This window comes from Eschrichtius robustus, chromosome 13 (assembly GCF_028021215.1).
Source record: "Eschrichtius robustus isolate mEscRob2 chromosome 13, mEscRob2.pri, whole genome shotgun sequence".
In the NCBI taxonomy this organism is placed as follows: domain Eukaryota; kingdom Metazoa; phylum Chordata; class Mammalia; order Artiodactyla; family Eschrichtiidae; genus Eschrichtius; species Eschrichtius robustus.
Genome location: NC_090836.1, coordinates 71903129 through 71926363, shown reverse-complemented (window position 1 = coordinate 71926363; position 23235 = coordinate 71903129). Strand labels below are relative to the sequence as shown.

At 32.2% G+C, this 23235-nt stretch overlaps 1 protein-coding gene across 1 annotated transcript in view; it reads right to left on the bottom strand.

Moving 5' to 3' along the window:
- LRRIQ1 (leucine rich repeats and IQ motif containing 1) overlaps window positions 1-23235 on the bottom strand; it is a 182216-nt gene that overhangs the window by 37066 nt on the left and 121915 nt on the right. The window contains exon 22 of the mRNA XM_068561401.1: window positions 20606-20707. Within this exon, the coding sequence (XP_068417502.1) occupies window positions 20606-20707 (102 nt within the window). The remainder of the gene's footprint in view (window positions 1-20605; window positions 20708-23235) is intronic.

The following is a 23235-nucleotide window of genomic DNA, read 5'->3' as shown; positions in this document are numbered from 1 at the left end:
ACAAAAGGTGTATTTATAAATAAGTAGCTGAAACATGAATTTAAATCAAATAGAGAAAATAAAATATATATGAATAGAGTTGCATTTAGGTTTATATGAGATGTATGATGTACAATATTAGTTCACATTTTCCTTCACAGCAATTTGGAATTTATGAATTATTACCACCTTGTTTAAAAAAAACTCAGATCACACCTGAAAATTTAACTTTAGTTCACGTTTTCAATTTAATGATAAATGTTTAAAACATCTTTAGTTATGCTACTCTTTTAGTTATTGCTTAATTTAAATAAAAATCCTTGAGAATTTATTATTTTTACTATAAATTTTACTACTTTGCATATTTTTAACAAATCATACTTGGATAACTGTGCATTCTAGGGCTCTCTTTTGTTCATATAAATTCCAAGAAGTAAGAAAATCAAGAGTTTGATTCCTGGTTTTATTTTATATTATATTTCTCTTTGAAAATTCTTATATTTAATATTTAAATTATACACACATACACACAAACACACCACACAACCCCACAACATAGTTCCAAGTGAAACACTCAATAAACTAAATTATAAGACTGTAGACTAAAATTGGCAATAGTTCAACATTCAACTGAATAAGACTGAAAGTCTATTTTTTCATGGCTGCATAATTAGTACACTATCAATAGAAAACTGTGGTCCTATGAGTAATATGACACATCACACTCTAAAACAGTATCTAAGATAATATTCTTACTGTTTAATCAACTGTATAGCATTTAGCTATTTATTTTATAATGATTCTTTAGAATGTGTAAGATCAAAACTGAGAATTTATAGTTTAAAAAATTGTATGACCCCTGTGAGAAGTGTAAATCTCAGCTTAGTTTAAACAGCTCAGACTAAGTGTCAATTTCAGAGAGTTCTTTCCATATTTACTCTTTTAAAAATATATTTTTAAGTTTAGTTCTAATATATCTTTAATATATAAGTTTATTAACTGTACAAGGGGAAAAAGTATCAAACGTATGTTAAACATTAAAACTGTTATTTTAAGGAAACACTTCTTGACCTCATTAAAATAATTAACGTTTCACATTATATTTCACATCCAAGTTATGAAAAAGCAAAAAAATTATCAAAACAAACTACAGTCAATTACATTTTAAGATCAGTAAAATGCACTTGTAAGAGTCTTCCTTCCCCTAATCCAATTGCCAAAGGCATTTTAGCAGCTCAAATAGGTGGTTAGAAACATTCCTGCCATACTTTCTGAAATATACAGGGTTTTTTGTTGTTGTTGTTATCTTTTTATGATTTCCCTCATTCTATAGCTATAAATACTAATAAAGACAGAAGATTACACTCACACATACACACACACATATTCACACATACAGGTACATAGGTACATATGTAATTGGAGTTAATTTTAACATCACTATTCTCAAACTACTGAAACATTATTAGTTGTGATTTATTTACTTATTTATTTTATAATCTGAATTCCTTAAAAGACTAGAAATGAGGAATTGTACTACAAGTTAAATCTTTTAGAGACACCTGGGGAATTTCCATCCTAATGGGCAATAAAATCAATAATTTTGATCATTTTAAACACAATGAACAAACAAGTTAATACATTTCATTTTGATTCTTTCGTATTTAAGATACACAATTCCACTTTAAAAGGAAAAACTTTGGTTAAACTGTCTTCTACTTTTTTAATCCTATGGCATTTGACGTGTTTCTAAAATTATCTGAGTTTCGCACTCTAAGACCTGGGTCACAACCTTATTTAGGGACAGGAAATAGTTATCAGGTCACTGAGTGGTCAAATGAAAAAGGATTTGAAATGCTTCAGCACTTAGGACTCTGCTCATTGAAATGATTGACTTCTATGTTGTTTAAAAGGTTGAAGTTTCTTTAGTGGAACTAGTCAGATTATGCCTATATGATTACAGCAATTTTAAGAAAAATCTACAGGGTATAAAGAGACATAAGAGTACAAGTGAACAGCCTTATACATTTACAAAAAGGAACGGTCTTTAGAATACGCACAGATATTTTAATTAACAACTTATCTGAGTCCAAGGCTAATACAAGTTCCTTGGCATTTGAGTGCAATAAAACTAGGGGTAAAAGCAAAGGGAACTTAAAAGTTACTTCTCTACGCTGTTTTTCTTCCAGAGTAGACTAAAAACTTGTCATACTACTTAACAGCACACTTTACCATCATATAGGATATTCTTGTATGATAATGATTAACCCAAGCCTGTTTTTATATTCACCTGATGCTACTTCAAGCAAGTACAATCTATCTCTGATGATGGAAACAGTCAAAATAGGGGGAAGTTGGGGCAAAACAAGTATATACTTGATTTGGCATTTAGCACTAGATCAGTTTCCCTAGAATTCAAGTTCATTATTAGAAATCAAAATTATCATTTTGCACAGTTTCCAAGGCATGCAGTGTCAGGGATTTTATGCAAAGAGAAGCTTGTGCCTGGAAAAAAATTTTTTTTTAAATGTATGAAAAGTGATAGAAGAGAATTAAGCCAAAGTATTGCCTGAATAACTCATTTTCTAATGTTTGAAAGCCTAAGGATAGGGCATTATGAAAACTGCACCAAATAAAGGTATTCCATATTTACGTAACTTCTCTATATGGTCACTAAAACTTTAAGAAATAGATGTTTCATTCCACAAATGTTAAAGGAAGCAATCCTATCATTGATGGACAGAAAGTTGGAAAACTGGGCACAGATTTTATTTTTAAGTTTTATTTTATAATAAGAAACTGGGCCATTAAAACTATGTAACCAAAGCTGGAGTGCGTGCATGGGAAGGCCCCTGCAGTCTTTTACAACTTTTCAGAGGCCTCGGTTGTGAACTGGGTTTGCACTCTGCCAGCAGAGCAGCTCTGACCCATGGAGAGCACTCCTTCAGATCAACACTGCCTCGGGCCTTTCTGCTTTCTCCAAGAAGTCTTACATTTCAGGCATCAAGTTGAATTTCTTCTGGAGATGATTAACCCAAACCCATGACAGATTTTTTCCAAGATATCCAACCCCTTATGTTTATTTTATCCTGGCTCTTTCTTGGATGTACTGGACACAAGTAACTTACTCATTTTACATGTTAAAGGGCTGGTGGAGAGCCATTAATTCCCTTAAAAAATGAGAAAATATTTCAATGCGCCAGGCTCTATTGTGTGAGCTCAAATTAACTACATGATTCAAAATTTTAAGAGAGACGTCTGTCTTCTAATATAGAATTTTTAAAAGCATTTCATCACATCTCAAGATAGGGATCTTCTACTTTTTGGGAAATGCATTCTTGTGGTGTATTAAAAAACACAATGTTAGAAGGATCAGTTACTGTTTCCATAAGCCCAGTTTGTAGGGGGTTCCAACTAACCTAAGTCTTGGCACACACAATTTTAGTTAATAGTCAAATAAAAATATATGGAAGGGTCTATTCTCTTTCTTATATGCCAGCCCCTGTCATTGTTTCTATTTCTGCAACATTTTCTTCTTATCATGGGTGAGATGAGTTGCAGGAATATAATTCAGGTGTTTTTACATACTTCTCAAAGTAAAGTATTTTAAACTTAGAGGTGATTGGATGACTTCTTTGGAGATGACTATTAATACATTTTTTAAAAAGGACAATTTTTTTCTTCTTTGAAGAAACCATGCAAAAGGGTAAAATTTTCATAGTTTTTAAATAGATGTTTTTTCGTAAGGTTCCAAATGAAATAGCATTTTTATTATGAACATTCAAGTTACTTTAAAAATATTTCAAATATTAAAACACTCAAATATATAAATTATGCATAGAAATAGAAAAGCTTACTAAAGAATGTACTTGAACATTTTACTCTTCTAAAATTAAGAGAAATGTATCAAAGGAAAAAGACATAAAATTAAACTTAAGGGCTATTTAAAATGTAAAGCCTTGGTTTAAATATAGATACTGGTAAGACAAGCAGTTTAAGAAAAAAATGTATAAATTCCAATTTAACATTGCATGCCAAGAATAAGAACTCATTTCACGAGATGGAAATTTGTATATATGTACATGTGCAAATAGGTGAGAATGGAAACAAGCACAGTGTGAAACTGGAAAGCAGCTTCACGGTATTACACCACCACAAACACAAGTAATCCCATTTGAACATAAGCGTGTCATTCCTAAGTGGCAATTCTGAGAGCTAACAACTTTGAGCTTTATATAAACTTTGAGTTTAGCATTTTGGTGATGACAAAATGTTGACTCTATGGTAAATGAGTTTTAATTTCTTAAGATTAAGTCTAAATATTACTTCTGATAGTAATACAGTAAATTAATTTACAAATAGTACTTGATATAATCTTTTCTCTTTAAATAGGAAAATCTCTTATACAATTTATGGTCACTGGTGCAAAATATCATAGGACGTATTTTAGAAAAGTTCAAGGGATAATTTTACTTCCATCTAATGTTGATAAACATTGAAAAATTGTTAAAAATTATAAATCTTAGATTCACAAGAATTATAGAAAATTAATTAACTGCTCCATATTAGTTTTTTTATTCTTCTTGAATAAAATTGCAAGATAAATTTTATCTTTACAAAACATATATCAGTATCTGTTTCAAAATATTTTATCTCTAAGTGGAGGATAAAAACTAAGTTAATTTTTATAATTAGATTTATTACTGGAATGTTTAAAGATATCGGTTTCTTCTTTAATTCATGCTTCAATGGGCTACCTAAGTTCAAGACCTTCCACAGAGTGAAGAAGGAAAATGACAAGAGATAGCATATACATTGGGGGTGGTAGGTTAATGCCAGAAGTGTGACTGATTGACTGACATCACTTTAAAAAGTCTGGAATAAAGCTGCCTGTCAAATTTGTCCAGCTAAAATTTAGAGTAGAATGGATCCTTGATCAGAATCTGTATCTTGTCTATTCAGGTACATGCATTTACTGTCACCTAGAAAATCCCTTTCTATGGAAAAATGATCAGCTAAGCAGAATAATAAATTTCCTCAACACACATACACCATACTTTAAAATATAACGTTTCAAAGTGTATGGAGTTACTATAATGAAATTCTAACTTGTATAGATTTCATTGTAAATGGCTACTGTTCCTGATAATAGCAATAGCTAAAGTGTATGGAGCTTACTATGCATTAGGTACTATTCCCAGCATTTTACATGTACTGATTTATTTGCTCAACTCTGTAAACTCTGCAAACTCTGCATTATTGTACCTCATTATACTAATTTCATAAATGAGGAAACAGACACAGAAATATTAAGTGTATGATAGAGTCATACCTGTAGCAAGGGGTAGAGCTGGAATTTAAACCTAGATAGTCTGGCTCCATAGCTAACTCTCTTAACCGTTAGGTTGAGTATTGTTTTTTAATTAAAATAATGATTAAAAAATCTTACAGAAGTTAATGAAGCTGTGGGGAAAACATATGGGATGCCACACTTCTATTAAACTACTATAAAATATAAACGGAAACTAGAAATCATTTAGTTTTCTGGGAACACAAAAACATATAGTGACTTTAATATATTACCCATCTCTACTCTTCTAGAAAATGTTTCAAAAACTATGAAATCTTAAAATGAAAGGATACTGTTTATAACGATGAGGTTTTCCAAGATCCAAAACCCCACAGCTGGTGGAGCTTAAGTAGGAAATGATTAAATGAATTCCAAAGTGTGCTTAGTAGATCTAAGGGGTGGCTGAGGCAGTGGGACCTAAAGCTCGGATGTGAACACTAAATGAGTTGTAAGTTTAAGTTGGGCATAGGCCAATAATCTGACTTTGAGTAATAGCAATTGGCAGGAAGAGTGTTTCTGAGACTCCAAAGATATTTTTTTTTTTAGAGTCAGAACTGTTTATTAATTCAACAAATACTTATTGAATGCCTAGTATAGATGAATCTAATACTGTTGCTAGGTCCTGAAGATGGGAGGAAACAGAAATATGACTAAAACTTGATCCCTGACTTTAAAAAGGTTTACAGTCAGGGGAGGAAATAGATAGGACAGTATTAAGGAGATATGACAAAGGCCTATGGGAAGCTTGGTGTTATTAGGAATGACTTACAAATGAAATGACATTTATCTGAGTCATGAAGGACAAGTAAAAGTCTGAAACTAGAAAGGTGAGGAAAAGCAATAAAGATAAAGAAAATGGCATGAAAATATGAAGAGCAGGACACTTTTTCGAAAGAACAAGCACTCCATTATAGTTGGGGATATACTGAAGTAGTTCAATATGGTTAGAGAATATTTGGGGGTTAGGGGGGAGAAATGATATAAGGTGGTACTGGAAAGGTAGGCTGGGAACAGTATGTAAAGGTCATTGTATGTTTAAGACTTTGGAATTTATACTAGACGAAACAGAAGGACATTACAAGATTTTAAACAGGGGTGTGTTGTATGCAGAATTACAGTTTAGAAAGTCATTGCTATACAAGTATAGAAGATAGCATTTATAAGATTAAGAGATGTGTGAATATTAGAAAGGAGACCATGACAACATTTCAGGGCAAGAGACATTGCAGGCAATAGCTGATGTGGGGGTAGTGCTTACATTCAGCATGTGAAAAAGAGAACAGAATTAAGAATGATTCTGATTTTTCTCGGTTAAGTGAGTGAATGGCTACCGATGCTATTAACAGAGACAGCGAAAATAATCAAACAGGTGGGTGGAGTGGAGTGTATATAATACACCTCATATTAAACATAGTGGGTTAAATTTAAGTGTCTAGAAAAAAATCAAAGGGGGAAAGATGGAGATGGATATTTAGCTGTCACTTCCTGTAAACATAAGTTATATGAGAGAATTAGGTGTTATATCTTGATCTTTTCATCACGCCCCGGGAATAGGTCTGATTTGTACTTCCATGATGCTTTCTTTTGCTTATTTATGTGTCTCCTCAACTGGACTCAAGGGTAGTTTTTTAAAGACAGAGACTATGTCTTACTCATCTTTGTATCCCATGACCTAGTATAATGTTCGGCAAAGTGAACGTCTGCTGTATTAGTAAATAAATATGTGGATTGAATATAGAATAAGGTCAGAGACAAAATTCTAAAGGATACTGCTCTTTTAGGAACAGGAATAGGCAGAGAAGACAACTAAAAAGGAGGGGTCAAAAAAAAAAAAAAAAAAGGAGGGGTCAGATAACTAGGAGAACCAGGAGAGAGTGGGAATGAGGATGTAAAGGGAGAAAAATTCTAGGGAGAGAAATTCCTGAAGAAATGGCAAGTAGAATGAGGGCAGAAGAGAGGTTCCTGAGTTTAGCAATTAAGAGGTTAACATGGATTACTGTAATGAATGTAGTTTGAGTAGAATGATGAGAATGTGACTAGAATGTACACTCTGCATAACTTTATGAAAGGATTGTACATGAGATTATAAATCTCAGTTTATTAGTTTGTCTCCCACTAGGCTGAGCTTCTAAAGCCGGAACTGATTTTTACTTGTGCTTCCAGTCTCAAGTACAATAAAAGAAAGCAGAAGCTTAAAAATGTTTTTTTGAAAGAATAAAAAATGTGGAATGAACAGAAGGTGAGAAATAAAGATACTGATTAGACTGCCTAAGAAGGCTGATAAGGAAGAAAGAGAGATGGATGGGGTAGTCGAAAAGGAGGTAGCATCACATTTTCAATGGTAAAGATGCAGCTTATTCATATGTTGATTTTAAGAAGTAAGTGGATATAATAGAGACAGAAATTTAAGAAACAAGACAGGAGATAACTAAACATGAGAACATCACGGGATCAGGCAGAATAGCATCCATAGCAAGGATGAAAAGTTTAGCCTTGGATTTAAAGAGAGAAAGTAAAATTTGGAATATTAATGGGAATAAAAATAATGATTGCTGCTACATGCTGAACATTGGGCTAAGCAATGGTTTGGCTCCTCACAACTATTCTATGGGATAGTATTATTCTACTTATTCAATAGGTGAGAAGCAACTTAAATACATTCATACCTTGTGATTGCTATTTCTCTGCTTTTCCCCTTACATCTCTATATCTACTGTGTTCACCCTGGTCCAAGCTACCATCTCTATGCTGGCCTACTGCAATGACCTTCTAACTGGTCTTATCATGTTCACTCTTGTTTCTTCTCTATCTTCTCTCCACACCACATGTTCCATAATCATTACACGAAGAACACATCTGACCATTTCATCTTTTGCTTACAATGACTATTGTTCTTGGAATACAGAAAGCCAAATCCTCAATACGGACTAACATGGACAAACTAAAATTTCTCTGTCACCTGCCAACTTCTCCAGCTTCATCTCACTCCTTGATCTCTGGCCAAACCAGCCTTCTTTCAGTTCCTTTAATGGCCCAGTCTACCCCTGTCTTCAAAGTCTTTCATTAGGCCCACACTTTGGCCTGGAACACTCTTTATCCACAACTTCTCCCTTTGTCTAGTTACTCCTACCCAATCTTCAAATTCATCCCAAGTGTCACTTCTTCCCACATCCCTCTGGCTTAAATTCATAATGAGTTCCCCTTATTTTTCCTCAATAGAACTTTACTCAGTTGTATCAATATGCACTTATATGAGTATTAATAAATGTCAGTCACCCTCTTCCCTGCCCCTGTCAGATAGGGAACCCCATTACTCATGGTCTGTGTTTATTTCATTCACCACTGAATCCTCATCTTCTTGTATAATGCCAAGCTCATGGTGGATATTCAATAAAGATGTGTCAATAGATTAAACAGGAAAGACAAGGAATTAAGTCTGAATTTCCATGTTCTAAAGTCTAGCCCTTTCTAGTATCTTCCAAACATTTTTATTTAATCTAGCCAGTGATTTTATGTGGTATGTATTATTTGCTCCAATTACTTAATGAGAAAATTAAGTATAGAAAGGTTAAATACCTTCACCAAAATTACATAGGTTTGGGCTGGGATCCAAACTCAGTCTTAATTCCAAGCTAGTTTTGTCTTTCTGCTGGGGTGGAGATAGCAAAAATAGAAGGAACAGGGGAATGTAAGACTCAACAAAATTAAAAAAAAATAAATTCCTAGGTAAGTGATTTGATGCACAGCTTAAAAAAGAAAAAAAAAGTATAAATGTTATTGTTACCATGTCTATAAATATAATAAACTCACCAGAATTTAAAATCATTGTTAGACCTCCTGGACTAAGTCAATGTTTATTTAGATTTACCCACATATTCGTCCTTCTTTGCTCTACATTACTTTTTTTCTAAATTTGTGAATTTATTACTAAATGCTTTTAGAAACATCTCTGATATCCCAATTTCCAAGATTTCTTTCCCTATTATAGGTGGGACATTTTCAATTTTTAAAAAAGTTTTTATTGGAATATAGTTGATTTACAATGTTGTGTTAGTTTCAGGTGCACAGCAAAGCGAATCCATTATACATATACATATATCCACTCTTTTTTAGATTCTTTTCCCTTATAGGCCATTACAGAGTATTGAATAGAGTTCCCTGTGTTATACAGCAGGTTCTTATTAGTTATCTATTTTATATATAGTAGTGTGTATATGTCAATCCCAAAATCCCAACATATCCCTCCCCCACCTTATCCCCTGGTAACCATAGCCCTTACTCTGTTTTGTAAATTAAACAGAGTTTAATTTACAAATTACCGCTGTTTTGTAAATTTTTTAAAAAAGGGTAAAAATGATCTTCATTACTTTCTACGTCTCTAAGAGTTCATCTGAAATCCTTTTCCTTTTACCTGAGGAATAACACCCTTTAGTATTTATGTTAGACTTGGTCTATTGCTGAAAAATTCTGCTTTGCTTGTTTAAAAATGTCACTGTTTTACCTTAATATGTTTTCATTTATTATCTTTTATTAAAAAACAGGACCTTCAATGGGTGATTTCAAAAACACCTAATTTAGTCATTTTTAAAAATTAAATTTCATCAATGTTATATATGTACATGGCTTTAAGAACGGAAAATAATTATCCCCAGATCTACCCCTTCCCATTCTCAATTTATACTCTAAAGGCAACTACATTCAGCCATATTAGTCTTTTCTCCCACTGCTAGCCCGCGCATATCTTGATGTTTTCACTGTTTGAAAATTTTTTATATTACTTATTGACCTCACAAAATAAAAGATAAAGATTTAGCCCTTTTACAACACCTCTACCATAAACATATATACCTCATCTTCCCATTTCTTAGACAAATCGTAAGTTTGGTTAGATCACCACTTAGTGTTTACCTATTTATGACAATGTAAATATCATTTATAGCTGAGCCACATAGGGTACTGTAAATACCATATATGAGCCATAAGGGAAGGGTTATTAGCTTGTTCTATGGTTTTCCTCTAGTTGCAGGGAGGTGTGAGGATTTAATCCTCAGGTCAAGAAATTGTTAGAATTTAATCTCTACTGAATTCAAGATCAATGAGAATTCAGCTGTACCAGATCAAGCCCTTTTACCTCATTGTTGATATTGTTTATTGAGCTACAAGTAACCAATATGGATAAAATGCAACTGAACCAGAGAATGGAAGCTAGTTATATATCCCCAAGTGGACTCGGTTACTAGCTGGTCATATACCGGAGACGACTACATGACTAATTAATTATAAAAGCTGCTGGGATCACCAGAGCTGACGGCTTCCTTTAATTGAGATTATCTACACACTCATAGCCTCGACTTGACTCTGATGACCACATATTTCCTAAGTGCAGAATGACTAGGACACCAGGTCCTATGCCTAGGTGTCACAATGCCCTCACTATACTAAGCATGCTTTGTAGTCTCCTCTCCTTTGTCCTTCCTTAAAGCTAAGTAAATTTAGTGTTGTGTGAAGCCTACCATGTTTCATGAATTTAAGTGTTGATTTGAATTCAAAACACACAGCTTCTAACAGAAAAAACAAAAAAAAAAGCAAAGCAGTTACAGATTACATTTCCTTTCTTGTATAACTTTTGTTCCTAACATTTAGTTATTTAATTTTTTACATTTAGTTTTCTATGTACTATCATTAGTGTCCAAATTCTTTGTTAGAAGGCTATATCTACTATATATTCATGCATTAGCCTTGTACACCCATATCAATAGGTCACTCCAACACTCTCTTCCTGAGAAGTATATCTCCTATCAAATATGTTCGAGCACATCAGACAATAAAAACAATTTTTTTTTTTTTCCCTCAGAGAGATTGCTCATGATGTTTTCAGTCACCATAGAGTATTTATTCTCAAAACCTGTGTGAGCTGTCATCCTGGGATCTCTCTTCACCATCATTGTAAAGATTCCTTTGTCTGTTTCTTTTGCTAGATCTCATATATTCTTTTCCATGGTTTAACTCTTCATTTTTGTGGAGTGGTTCCTCCAGTAGCTTCCTGAGCAAGGTTGCAAGGGAGATAAAGTAAGATGATATGTTTTTATATTTTTAAATTTTATTAATAGTTTGCCTGTTTATAGAATTCTAGGTTGAAAATAACTTTTCCTAAGAATGTTGAATATACTGTTCCATCATCTTCTAGGTTCTAAGATTAATGTTAGGAAGTCCAGTGCCTTTTAGATAACTGATCCATTACATGTGATCTGTTTGTCTTTCTGGAGGACTTCTAAACTCTTTTCTTTGTCCCTGGTTTTATGACATTTTCTAAGATGTGCTACAAAGGCTTTATATTCATTCATTTTCCTAACATGGGATCTTTTGATCTGGAAACTGGAAATTCCCTTAGTTTCGGGAATTTTTTGGAATGATTTCTCTGACAATTTCCTTCAATATATTTGTTGTTGTGTTCTCTCTTTCTGGAACTTCTATTAGTTATCAAGGTTGGACCTCCTGGACTGAGCCTCTTTTCTTTATGTTCTCTCTCATGTTTCTTATCACTTTGTATTTTGCTTCAGTTTCTGGGAAATTTCTTTAACACTATCTTCTAACTTTATCTTCTGCCAAGTTTTCATTTCTGATATCATTTTTTTATTTACAATGAGATATTTTTAGTTCTCTGAGCTCTCTCTTTCTTGTTATAGCATCTTATTCTTATTTCATGGGTGCAATCTTTTCTTATGTCTATGAAAATATTCATGGTAGTTTTGAAGATTTTTTTCACCTGAAGTTGACTATGTTTGTTACTTTTTCTCTCTGTTTCTTAAAAGTTTCTTTCAGATGTTTTAAGAATCATCATTTGTGTGCTTATATTTAGAGAGGGAGTCTATAAAATTGATAAGAAACTGTACAAGTGAGTGATGCCTATCATCTTAGGGTGACCTACCTGAGTCCTATATTGGAAACACTTGATGTCAATATTTAGATGTTTCCTCTTGGACTGTTAAGAATCTCCAGAAAGACTCCTATAATCTCTTTCCTTAAAGTCAAAGGCATGGTGCTATGGAGTAAATGTCTGTGTTTCCCTAAAATTCCCATATTGAAATCTTAACTCCCAATGTGATGGTGTTTGAAGAGGGGGTCTTTGGGAGGTAATTAGGGTTAATTAGGTCATGAGAGTGGGGACCTAATGATGGAATTAGTGGCTCCATAAGACGAAGAAGAGAGATATCTCTCTCTCTCCACATGTGCTAAGGAAAGGTCACATGTGTACATAACAAGAAATAAGCCAGAAAGAAAGCTCACCCCAGGAACTGAATCAGTTGACGTCTTGATCTTAAACGCCCCAGCCTCCAGAACTGTGAGATATAAACTTCTGTTTTTTAAGCCACCCAGTCTATGGTATTTTGTTATGGCCACTCGAGCAGGCTAAAAAACGTGATTATCAGCCTTCTGGTAGCTAAGCAGGGGAAGGGCTTGTGGCCGTGGCATTTAACATGAATACCTACACTTACTCTTCTTAGTTTTAGCAAGGTGTTAAGGTTTTTCCCGAATCCAGAGACTCTGTTTTATCCTACACAAAGAATTAAGTTCAAGAATTTTTCAAGAGTATCCTGGACCTATTTATTTTATTACCCTTTTCACCCCACTTCCAGAAGGCCTAATACCATCAATTCCTGAAACTTTTGGTTTGAGATAGTTCTCACATTTCATTGCTAGTTTAAGCTTTTGTTTTCTATTTACTCATATATTTATTTTCTAGTCTAAAAAAAATATAATGCCGTTGCCCCTTCCTTATATTCTCATGTTTGTTAGTACGTGTCTTTAAAATATCTCCCCTGAAGTTTTAGTGAGGGTTTTCAGATCCATCGTCTTTACCTGGAAGACCTTAGATTATCACTTAATTTTCAAAACATCACGTGAAGTAAAGATTAGTGTTCCCAATTACAGATGAGAAAAAACAAACACAAGGAGCATACTGATAATGAGTATTTATGCAAGATTCAAACTGAAGTCTTCTCAGTCCAAATCCATTGTTATTTCATTACCTCATGTAGCCTTCTTTAGATAGAAAACTAATGTCCTTGATGATGAATTTTCTAAGATATTGTAATAATTCTCCAACACCCTGATAGGATTATCAGCCATCACAGAAATATAGGAAGTGTCCTAGGTAGCAAGTGAATAGGCAGCTGAAAGGTGGAGAGAAAGGTTACTTTCAGGGAGCAAGGAACAACACAGATAAATAAAGGGTGCCATAGGCTTCTCCCAGAGCCAATCTCTTTCCCCATTTTCTCTGTGAAGCTTTGGCTCGGGAATCCAGATGTCATCCTCCTTCTTCCTTGTGGCTGTACAGAGAAGCAGCAGGTAGACAGCTGGGTGGCATGAGTGTCTTGCCTTCATTTTTGAAGAGAAAGTTTTGTTGGGTATAGACTTTCATGGTGGAACTTATTTTCTTTTAGTACTTTGAAGACATCATTACATTGTGTAATAGTCAGCTTGAGCTGCCATGACAAGATACCAAGGGCTGAGTGCTTAAACAACAGAAATATATTTTCTCACAGTTCTGGAGTTTGGAAGTCCGAGATGAAGGTGCTGGCAAGTTTAATTTTTCAGAGGCCTCTCACCTTGGCTTGCAGATGGCCACCTTCTTACTGTGTCCATACATGACCTTTCCTCTGTGAATATGTATGTGTCTTTTCCTCTTCTAATAAAAATATCAGTTCTACTGGATTAGGGTCCCACTAATCTGACCTCATTTAAACTTAATTAGCTCCTTAAAAGTCCTATCTCCGAAAATAGTCAAATTGAGGTTTAGGGCTTCAACCTATGACTTTGGGGAGCAGCATGATATAACAATTGTCTTCTGACTTTCATAATTTCTATTAAGAAGCCAGCTTCATTATTATTGCTCCTTTGAAGATAATAAACTTTTGTCTCTGGCTCTTTAAAGAATTTTTCTCTTTGTCTTTGGTTTTTTAGTGCTTTTACTATGATGTGCTACAGTGTGGTTTTCCTTGTATATATTTCCTTTGTAGTTCATGGAATTTCCTGAATCCATAATTTGAGGTTTTACCTCACCTTAGTAAATTCTCAACTATTAACTCTTCAGACATTATTTCTACACCATTCTCTCTTACCTTTCCTTCTTGAACTGTAATTACACGTGTGTTAGACATTTTTTCTGTATCTCACGTCTTCTCTTTTCTGTATTTTTCATTCTCTTTCATTTCATGCTTCAATTTGAATATTTCTTTCATAGCTATTGTCCTGTCCAGTAATTCTCTCTTCAGTTTTGATTAATCTGTGGTTAAACCCATGCACTGAGTTCTTTATTTTAGTTGTTGTGCTTTTAAGTTATAGACTTTCCATTCAGATATTTTTATAGGTTTAATATGTATACTGAAATTCTCAATTTCTTCTTCTATATCCCTAAAGTTATTATGTATGTTTCTTTTAAAGTCTTCATTATCTTAAATCTTCTTGGCTCAATTTCTGTTGTCTATTGTTTCTCATGGTGTTCAGTGATGTCTCATCTCCTTCTATGCCTTTTTTTCTATTGTGTGCCAAAAATTATACAGGAAAAAATGTTGAAATAATTTGAAGCTTGAGACGATGTTATCTATTTTGGGACATAGTTTATGTTTGTTTCTGGCAAGAGGTTAGTAGAAAGTCTATTTCCAGTTCACATAGACTGGTGACATCATCAAAAGCTTTGCTCAGCGTCTCAGCTCTTGGGATGTCCTTCTTGGCTTATAATTCTTTACTTACTTGTTAGTTCTCCAATGACGTCAATTAGCTTTTTTAAAACTACATTTTCCAGCTTTTAAAGTTGTTCTCGGAAAGAAAGTTGGTTTTAATTAAACAGTCCTCTATTTCCAGAAGTGGAAACCCTCTTGTATTTTTTAATAAAAAATAAACTAATAATATCTCACAGCCTACATATCATGGTTATTTCAAAGAACTCTAAAAGTTCTGAAATCCCTTTTCATTTTTATCCATGTACATATCATATATATATGAAACATATATAGTCTATATGTCAATTATATATATTATATATTTGTATATGATATATGTAAATAATATATACACAAGACATATATGTAAATACAAATATATACTTTGGAATAGAATATATACATATTATTATGACTGAATTTGGGTGGAAATTAGAAAATACAAACTATTTACTACTGATGTGGATAAGGAAGAGTTTAATCAGCTTCTCTCTGGCCCTGGATTGCCATTCCCCAAATCTCAATTATCCATAGACAAATACTTTTTTAAAAACTGCAGTTTGTTTTATGCTTCACTAGACTGAATTCCCTAATCAGACTTTTTTGTTTTTCTGTAGAAAGTTGAAATGATTCCAAACCTTTATACTACTAAATGGTATGATAGTGCCTAAAATGTATTTAGGGAGTTTTGATTATAAGCATGTCTCTTCTTAAAAGAATACCTTCAGGTAGCCTTTGGTTACCCGCATTAACCTTGTGGCATTTATTTTACCAGCTCTTAATACCTAATTGTGTTGGCACTATTAGCAAGTACTCTATATAACTATGGAAATACAAGACCTACTATAAAACCATATACAGAATGTGACTCTGTGCTCTAAGCTGGCATTAAAAGAAAGAAAGTGTGAGAAGAACGTGCTTGTAATCATACAGTAAAAAATACCACAAAAGAACATGGTTTGATTAGAAGTGCTCTGAAGTAAAAATTATAGAAATTAAAGTCTTTTAATGACTTCAATACTCAAAAATTTAATACAAGAATATTCGAACATCTATGATATATAAAAACATATGGTATGTGTGAATCTTCAGTTTTATAAGAAGAGAAATAGAAGCATGTTAGTGACGACAGCACCAAACTGGGAATTATGAAAATCTGACTTTAAAGTGAAGTAAAATTGTCCCAGGGATTAGAGGAGTTAAGACTGAACCTACCTCTCTGTGAAGGTTGATGGGCCAGATCCAATTTTTTTCCTGGCTTGTCTAGCTTCCTTCCTTGGCCAAAACCAGAAGTCCAACTTTGGCATTGGGCTTTAGGAGTAGGAAATTTAAGTTTCAGCAGATTAGGGCAGGGAAGTCATTTAATTTATGTATAAATAAAAAGAGGAATAAATAAAACAAAAATATAGTGTTTACTTTTGGGCTGGGTGGAGAGGTTCTCATCTATCTGAAAATTAAAATTGTTGATTGAAAATATGGTAACTCCTAGAGTTTAAAAGATTTGGTACTTAATAATGTTAGGTAATCATAATAAAATTAGAATAGATAGCATCTAAATACAGGTCACAAAACAGATATTTATCACCATGTTGGCACTAAACTGTTTCTTAATTTATATTAATGCAAGCTATAAGAAAGGAATAAAAAACAAAAATATTAGTTTCCCAGAGTTTTGCCTAATATAATAGTTAGTCTTTTTATTTTTTCTTAAATATTTTGATTATAAGTTTGTATACATTTCAGGGTTACCCAAGAACCTTTGCTCTTCAATGTCTGCATTTTGTTTTACTTTTGTTAGCTTTGTTTTGATAAAGAAATTATCCCCATTTCCCTTCAGCCACTTACTCTCTGTATGACCTTGGGCAAGTCACTTATCAAACTCTCAAAACCAGTTTTCTCTGTAAAATATTGACAGTTACAAGACATTCTTAAGAGTTTCTGAGAAGACTGAACCAGAGAGTTTAAATAAAACTCTTAGCACAGTACCTAGCAAGAAATACAGTAAATACTACCAATTGCAAACAAGACAAACAACAACAACAACAACAACAAAACACCACACCTATACTTTGAAAATGACTGTTGTCAAAGATTACAAGTTTTGAGCACTTACTATGTATTTATACTGTGTGCTTCAAGCATTTCACAAGTAGGATCTCATGTAATCCCCAACAAGTAGGTACTATTAGTATCCAATTGTACAGGTGAAAAAATAATGCTAAACAGGGAAGTTAAATAATGTCCCCAAGGCCACACAGCCAATAAAAGGTGGAATCAAGATTCAAACTGTGTTTGACTAACTCTAGAATCTACACTTAACATCCATTAAGCTATGCTTCTTTTTATAGCAGTGATAGCCAGAGAAGAGTGACGTAAGGGCTCCAAATTGAACATCTGAAACCAAAAAAAGAAACTTGGTGGAAAATATTTAAGGTAATAATTTTAAAATGTTTTACATTCTAAGGCGAGATCAGGTATTGAAACTTAAGTAGAAATCATTGGTGATACAGAATAAACCAAGACAAGTACCGGACATTAAACAAATATAAATAAATAAGCAAATAAATCAAGTAAACCAGTGTTGAATCTGTAAAGTGCTCAGGCTCTTAAATTGCATATCATAGGAAAAACTAACTGATATCTGACACATGGCACATGTATGAGGTTACCCTGAGAACAGGTGTGGTCAAAGATTCTTCAGCCTTAGGTCTGAGTGAAGGGTCTAAATGGTCTTAAGGGTTAAGGGCAGCTAGACAAAAATTGCCAGCAAGTCATGAATATAGCAAAATATAAAGATATTTTGTAAAACATGGTCTGTTAAAAGGGTATAATTTACCTTACATCATTTAATATAATTTGACATTTCATATTAAATATTCCCCATATTTAAGCATATTTTGATATTTCATATTAAATATTCCTCATATTTAAGCATATTTTAAATCCCAGACCAATAGAGTATATCTACCATCCTCTCTGTCCTGCTAGTGATATCCAGATAAAGACAAAAAAAAAAAAAAAAAATCAAAGCATTTTAGTACAATTTATAAGAGGAATCATGAAAATCCCACATAGGCAACATTGCAATGTGAAGTATTTTTAAATTTAGTTTTTTTAAAAATCAAAGTTATTATAAAATATATGTGCATTATAGAAAAAATATTCAAATAATGCTATCATCTAATTCCAACAAAACCAAGAAAATTATTACAGTGCCGGCATACAAATATATTGAGATACTGTTCCACAGAGAGTCATTCAATCTAAACCTACAGTAAAATTTAATTCTGATCTCCCTCACTTTTGGGGGTAATATACCCAATTGTTAATTTTATTTGAATTTTTTAAGGGAAAGCAAAGTTTTTCCAATGTTTTAAAATTAGATTGTGGTGATTTTAATTAGATTAAAATTATATTAGATTTAGGTTGTATAACTATAAATACATTGAAATTTATCAAATCATACTCAGGACAGGTACATTTTATACTATATAGATTGTATCTCAAAACACCTGGTTTAAAAATGCGCCCTCCACTGGGAAGCTGTGGTTAGTCAGGTTGCTAACTTGGAAGCTGACTGGCCTCTGTGGCCAGTCAGAAAATAAAGAGTATGAGTCTAGGAGGTGGATGAGGCCAGAGCAGCAGTTAAACATAACATGGGGTTCAACGTGGCCAGCAATAATCAAATAATCTTTGCCTTACTCTTTTCCCCTTAAAAGAGGGGGCAGAAATAAACATATTAATTAGGGAAAATGATGTTCTTCTACACACAATCATTTTTGCCAAGCCCATTCCTTCAAAAAAAAAAATGCCTTAAAATAACTATTAGTCACTAGAATATATGGTACATACATAAAGACCATTCAGTGAAATTAATGACATGCCAAATGTACTTGAGGTTTAAAAAGAAAAAAGTAAACTAAACACATTTCATATGGAGGAAAGAAAACAAAAATGCACATTGTATCATAAAGCATATACAGAAGTGTTCCACTTTATTTCTATCATTATTTGAACTTCTTCTGGCATATTTTATTTTAGTATACAAATCAATAGATATACTGTATACATATATACTATTCTTGATGGTAACATATCTTCACCTTTCATAGGATAAAAGAAAATGTAACAGAACAGGTTGGGATAGATTTCTTCCTCCTGGTTCTAAAGTACATGCTAATTTAAAGGGCAAAAATGCCCCAATTATCTTTCTTCCTAGGCATATCCTTTCTAAAGTAACAGTGCTATACTACTTAAGAGGTAATATCTGTGGAGTTGTTATTGATTTTAGCAGAATTTCTACTCTTCCTTTCAAAAACAGTGAAATGGTGAAGTTAAGACTGTTAAAAGAAATGAGCCCTGATTAAAACTGAAGCCTTATTTTACACTGAAAGTATTTTTTAATTCTATTAAAATACTAATCCATAAACATTTTTTGCAATAATTTTGATTTTTTACACCTTCATTGGTCATCACATTTTTAATGTTTTACTATGGAGAATTTTAAATATTAAAAAAAATTGGATGGTAAAACAAACCTCCTTATACCGTCATCTATTGATCTAACAATTTCAATAATTTGCCAGACTTGCTTTACCTATCTTTCTAGGCATATTTTTATTACTATATACTTAAAGAAACTTCTAGACCCAATGTCTTCCACCCCTACATACTTAGTAGGTATCTCTGAATAAATATAAAATTGGTAACTATCAAATTTTTCTTTAATTGAGACCTTACTGAATAGGAATTTAAATTAAAATGTATCTATTTTCAGTCATGCTATAATGATGCATAACTTTTAAGATTTATTTAAAATGTACAGAAGACAAAGTATTAAATTTTCTGAATAGTTCACTTCCATTCGAAATATTTGACTCCATTTTTTCCTATTAGAAATTACAATCCAAAACTATAGGCAAAATTATGACCATTTTAATATTAAAGATAAAGCAATAGCAAACTTGTTTTAAGTCATATTTGCTGCTCTATTACATTTAAATATTTCTGATTAATAATATAAGTCCATAATTGTTCTGAATGCTGAAATAAGGAATACAATCTGCCACTTAGATATGCAGATCCTTTACCCAAGAAGTGAGTTGGACAAGCTTCAAATGTAGTAAAATATTTAAAATTCCAGAGTTTAATTCATAATGTTTAATGCAATTTTTATATACTGGCAGTAAATATATTAGAATGTCATTTCAACATGTACTCACTTCCATTGATATAGGGTGACATTATCTGTCAGTGTAAAATTTAAATATAATTAGCAACACTGATGATACAGCATTATAAGACTTTCATATAAAAATACAAAGAATTTAAATTTATATAAGCATTTATACAAATACTAAACTACTATGCTAATGAATCAAGACACCAAATTAGTATTTTAGCTCCAAGAGCCATATTTTGACTTTTACTTAATTATATTTTATACATAATTTTTTATATATGTACTTTAGGGCTAATGAGGACTTCTAAAATTTGCTTTAAATACAATTTTCCATCTTTTTTACTTTTCTATATATCTGTGATTAAATCATACCTTCAAAGTAGCCATCTCTTTGTGGCTGTGCTTTCTTTGGTGACTTTGTATCAGATACTTTATTTTCATTGTTTTTGAATAATGCTAGGCGCACAGTGGGATCTAGACAAAATGAGAAAAATAAGACAAAAGCTCAACTCTTGTTTTTTCCTTCTCTGAAATCGCTATACATTTTTTTGTAATAATATTAAAAATAATAGCCATTCTATAAAATTCTGTGAAATTGATTATGATGTTATTTTAAAAAGCTTTATAATATGAAAAGGTAAGCAACATTTATATATTCTTGGTTATCTGATTAAGCATATAGCCAATACTTTATATACAGGGCAGAAATACTAATAATTAGAAAAAATTTACATTTACATTTTCCAGTTATGGCATCATCTTTTTACTTACAGAGTTGTTTTACTGTTTATTATTTTAGCTCCTTTGTTAAATTCCTGACATTTCTGCTGGAATAAGGTAAACTCTTCATAAATACATGTAGATAAAATCTATTGTTACAGGAAAAACCATATACCCTACTTTTTTAATCCTCTAAACTCTAAGGAGCTAAGATATAGGAGATGGAAACAAGACAAATAATGAGATAAGAAACAGATAAAATATAATTTTCAATAGTTTTAAAGATAAATGAATGATTTTTTGTTTGCCTTGATGTATGATATTTTACATAATGAAGATGTATAAATTCTAAGTATTTTTTATAGACAAGAGAATTCTGAATTTATTAATTTTACAAAATAAATAGAATAATTGTAAATGTAGGGCGCTATAATTTTTTATTGATAATAAATGGTTCTATGGAATGTGAAATTAGGGATTTAGTGTGGTTGAATTAAGACAAAAGGTTTTTGCTTGTTGAAGAACTGTAAGAAAAGAAAATAGTGAAATAAGTAACAGGGAGTAGAATAAGGAGTGGAAAGTTCTGCATTTAAAGTAGGTTTATATACCTACTGACATTGTACAACATTGTATGTCAATGATACCTCAATAAAAAAATAAATGAAGTAGGTTAACATAAAACCACAATTCAGGGCAGCATACATTTTATTAATATCTTACATCATTTTACAAAAAGAGACCTTAAGAATCTTCGATTACTATCTAGTGCAATAGAAGTGAATATGCTAAATGAAAAAATAAGATTCAAAATATCATAAAACCCAAATTACATATTTTAATTAAATGCTAAAGTAGCACGTTTTTTAGAACGTGAATTGCAGAAGAGTATCTGCAGAGTTATTTCTCAAGCATGTGCATATTGAAGATTTCCATTAGTCTTCCAGTAATAATTTACCCTTGCTAAGCATGATTTACGTGTTTCAGAGAGATTATATATTTCAGATTAGGAAAGATATTGGTCAATATTTGGATACATCTCATAATTATAAGTGACCTAAGGTATTATAAGAGTTGGGTGCTTCTATATGAATTCAATATGAACTATCAATAAGAATAATAAAAAAACTCTGTCTATATATTTAATTGAATAAGTATTATATATCACTTAAGTCATTTACAAAAAAAAAAGAATGACATGTTAAAAAGAGCATTAGTCAGTCAGGGAAGGCAGATTATCATGGGTTTACATACTCTACGATACCTTATTATAACCTGCTGATCTTTCTACACATTCTCCTGACTTTCTTGCCTTTTTAATTGAGCTATGTATTTCCTGAGCAAAAATATTACAATTCGACAGATCTGGCTTAGATCCAAACTCCAACTTTTACTAGTTGTATGATTCTGGACAAATTGGTCTCACCCTCTGCCTCCGTTTTTGTCCAATAATGCTGACTTTGAAATATTACTGTGAGAATTAATGAGATAATGTGTGTAAAGCAGCAAGACATAAGTGTAGGTGCTCAATAAAGGGCAGCTAGTAAGCATATAATTAAAACATAAACAACAATAATATTTCCAACTTACTATATCCTTGGAAAAGATCTTAAATCATTGCTATTTGAATAAGGTGGGACATATAGGAAATAGATAGATGGATCCATAACTGACTTCATTTTATTCAGTATAGTACATGAAATAAAAGCAATGGATCTTGTATAAGTTCTTTGGCACTCCTTTGGGCAAATAACAATCTCTCTATGACTTGATTCCTTAATATGTAAAACATGGATAATGACAGCACTTTCCTCACACTATTATCATGATTAAATAATTTAACACATATAAAATATTTAGAAGAGTTGTCTAGCTCAATTTACTCAATAAAATCATTTTATTCATCAAGAGCACATAAAGAGTGCTACATTTTCAATCTTTGTATTTCAAAACATTCTGATTGCATCACCTTAAACTGATTAAAAACATATTAATTCAAATTGCTAAGGAACAATAATAAGGAATAATGATAAGAAGCAAAAAATATAGTAATTCTAGATGGGAAAAAAATCACTTGATTCTGATAGTACCCAAAAAGACCACCATGAATGATACTACTGTTACCCTCAAAAAATACACAATCAAGTAAGAAAGCCAGGATACAAGGATATTGTAAAGAGCATTACAAAGTCATTTAAATCTACTCCTCAGCAATCATCAATGGCAGGTCAATGTTGTTGTTTTTTAAATTTTTTATCTCCCAGTATGACTTGCTCAGTATCTGG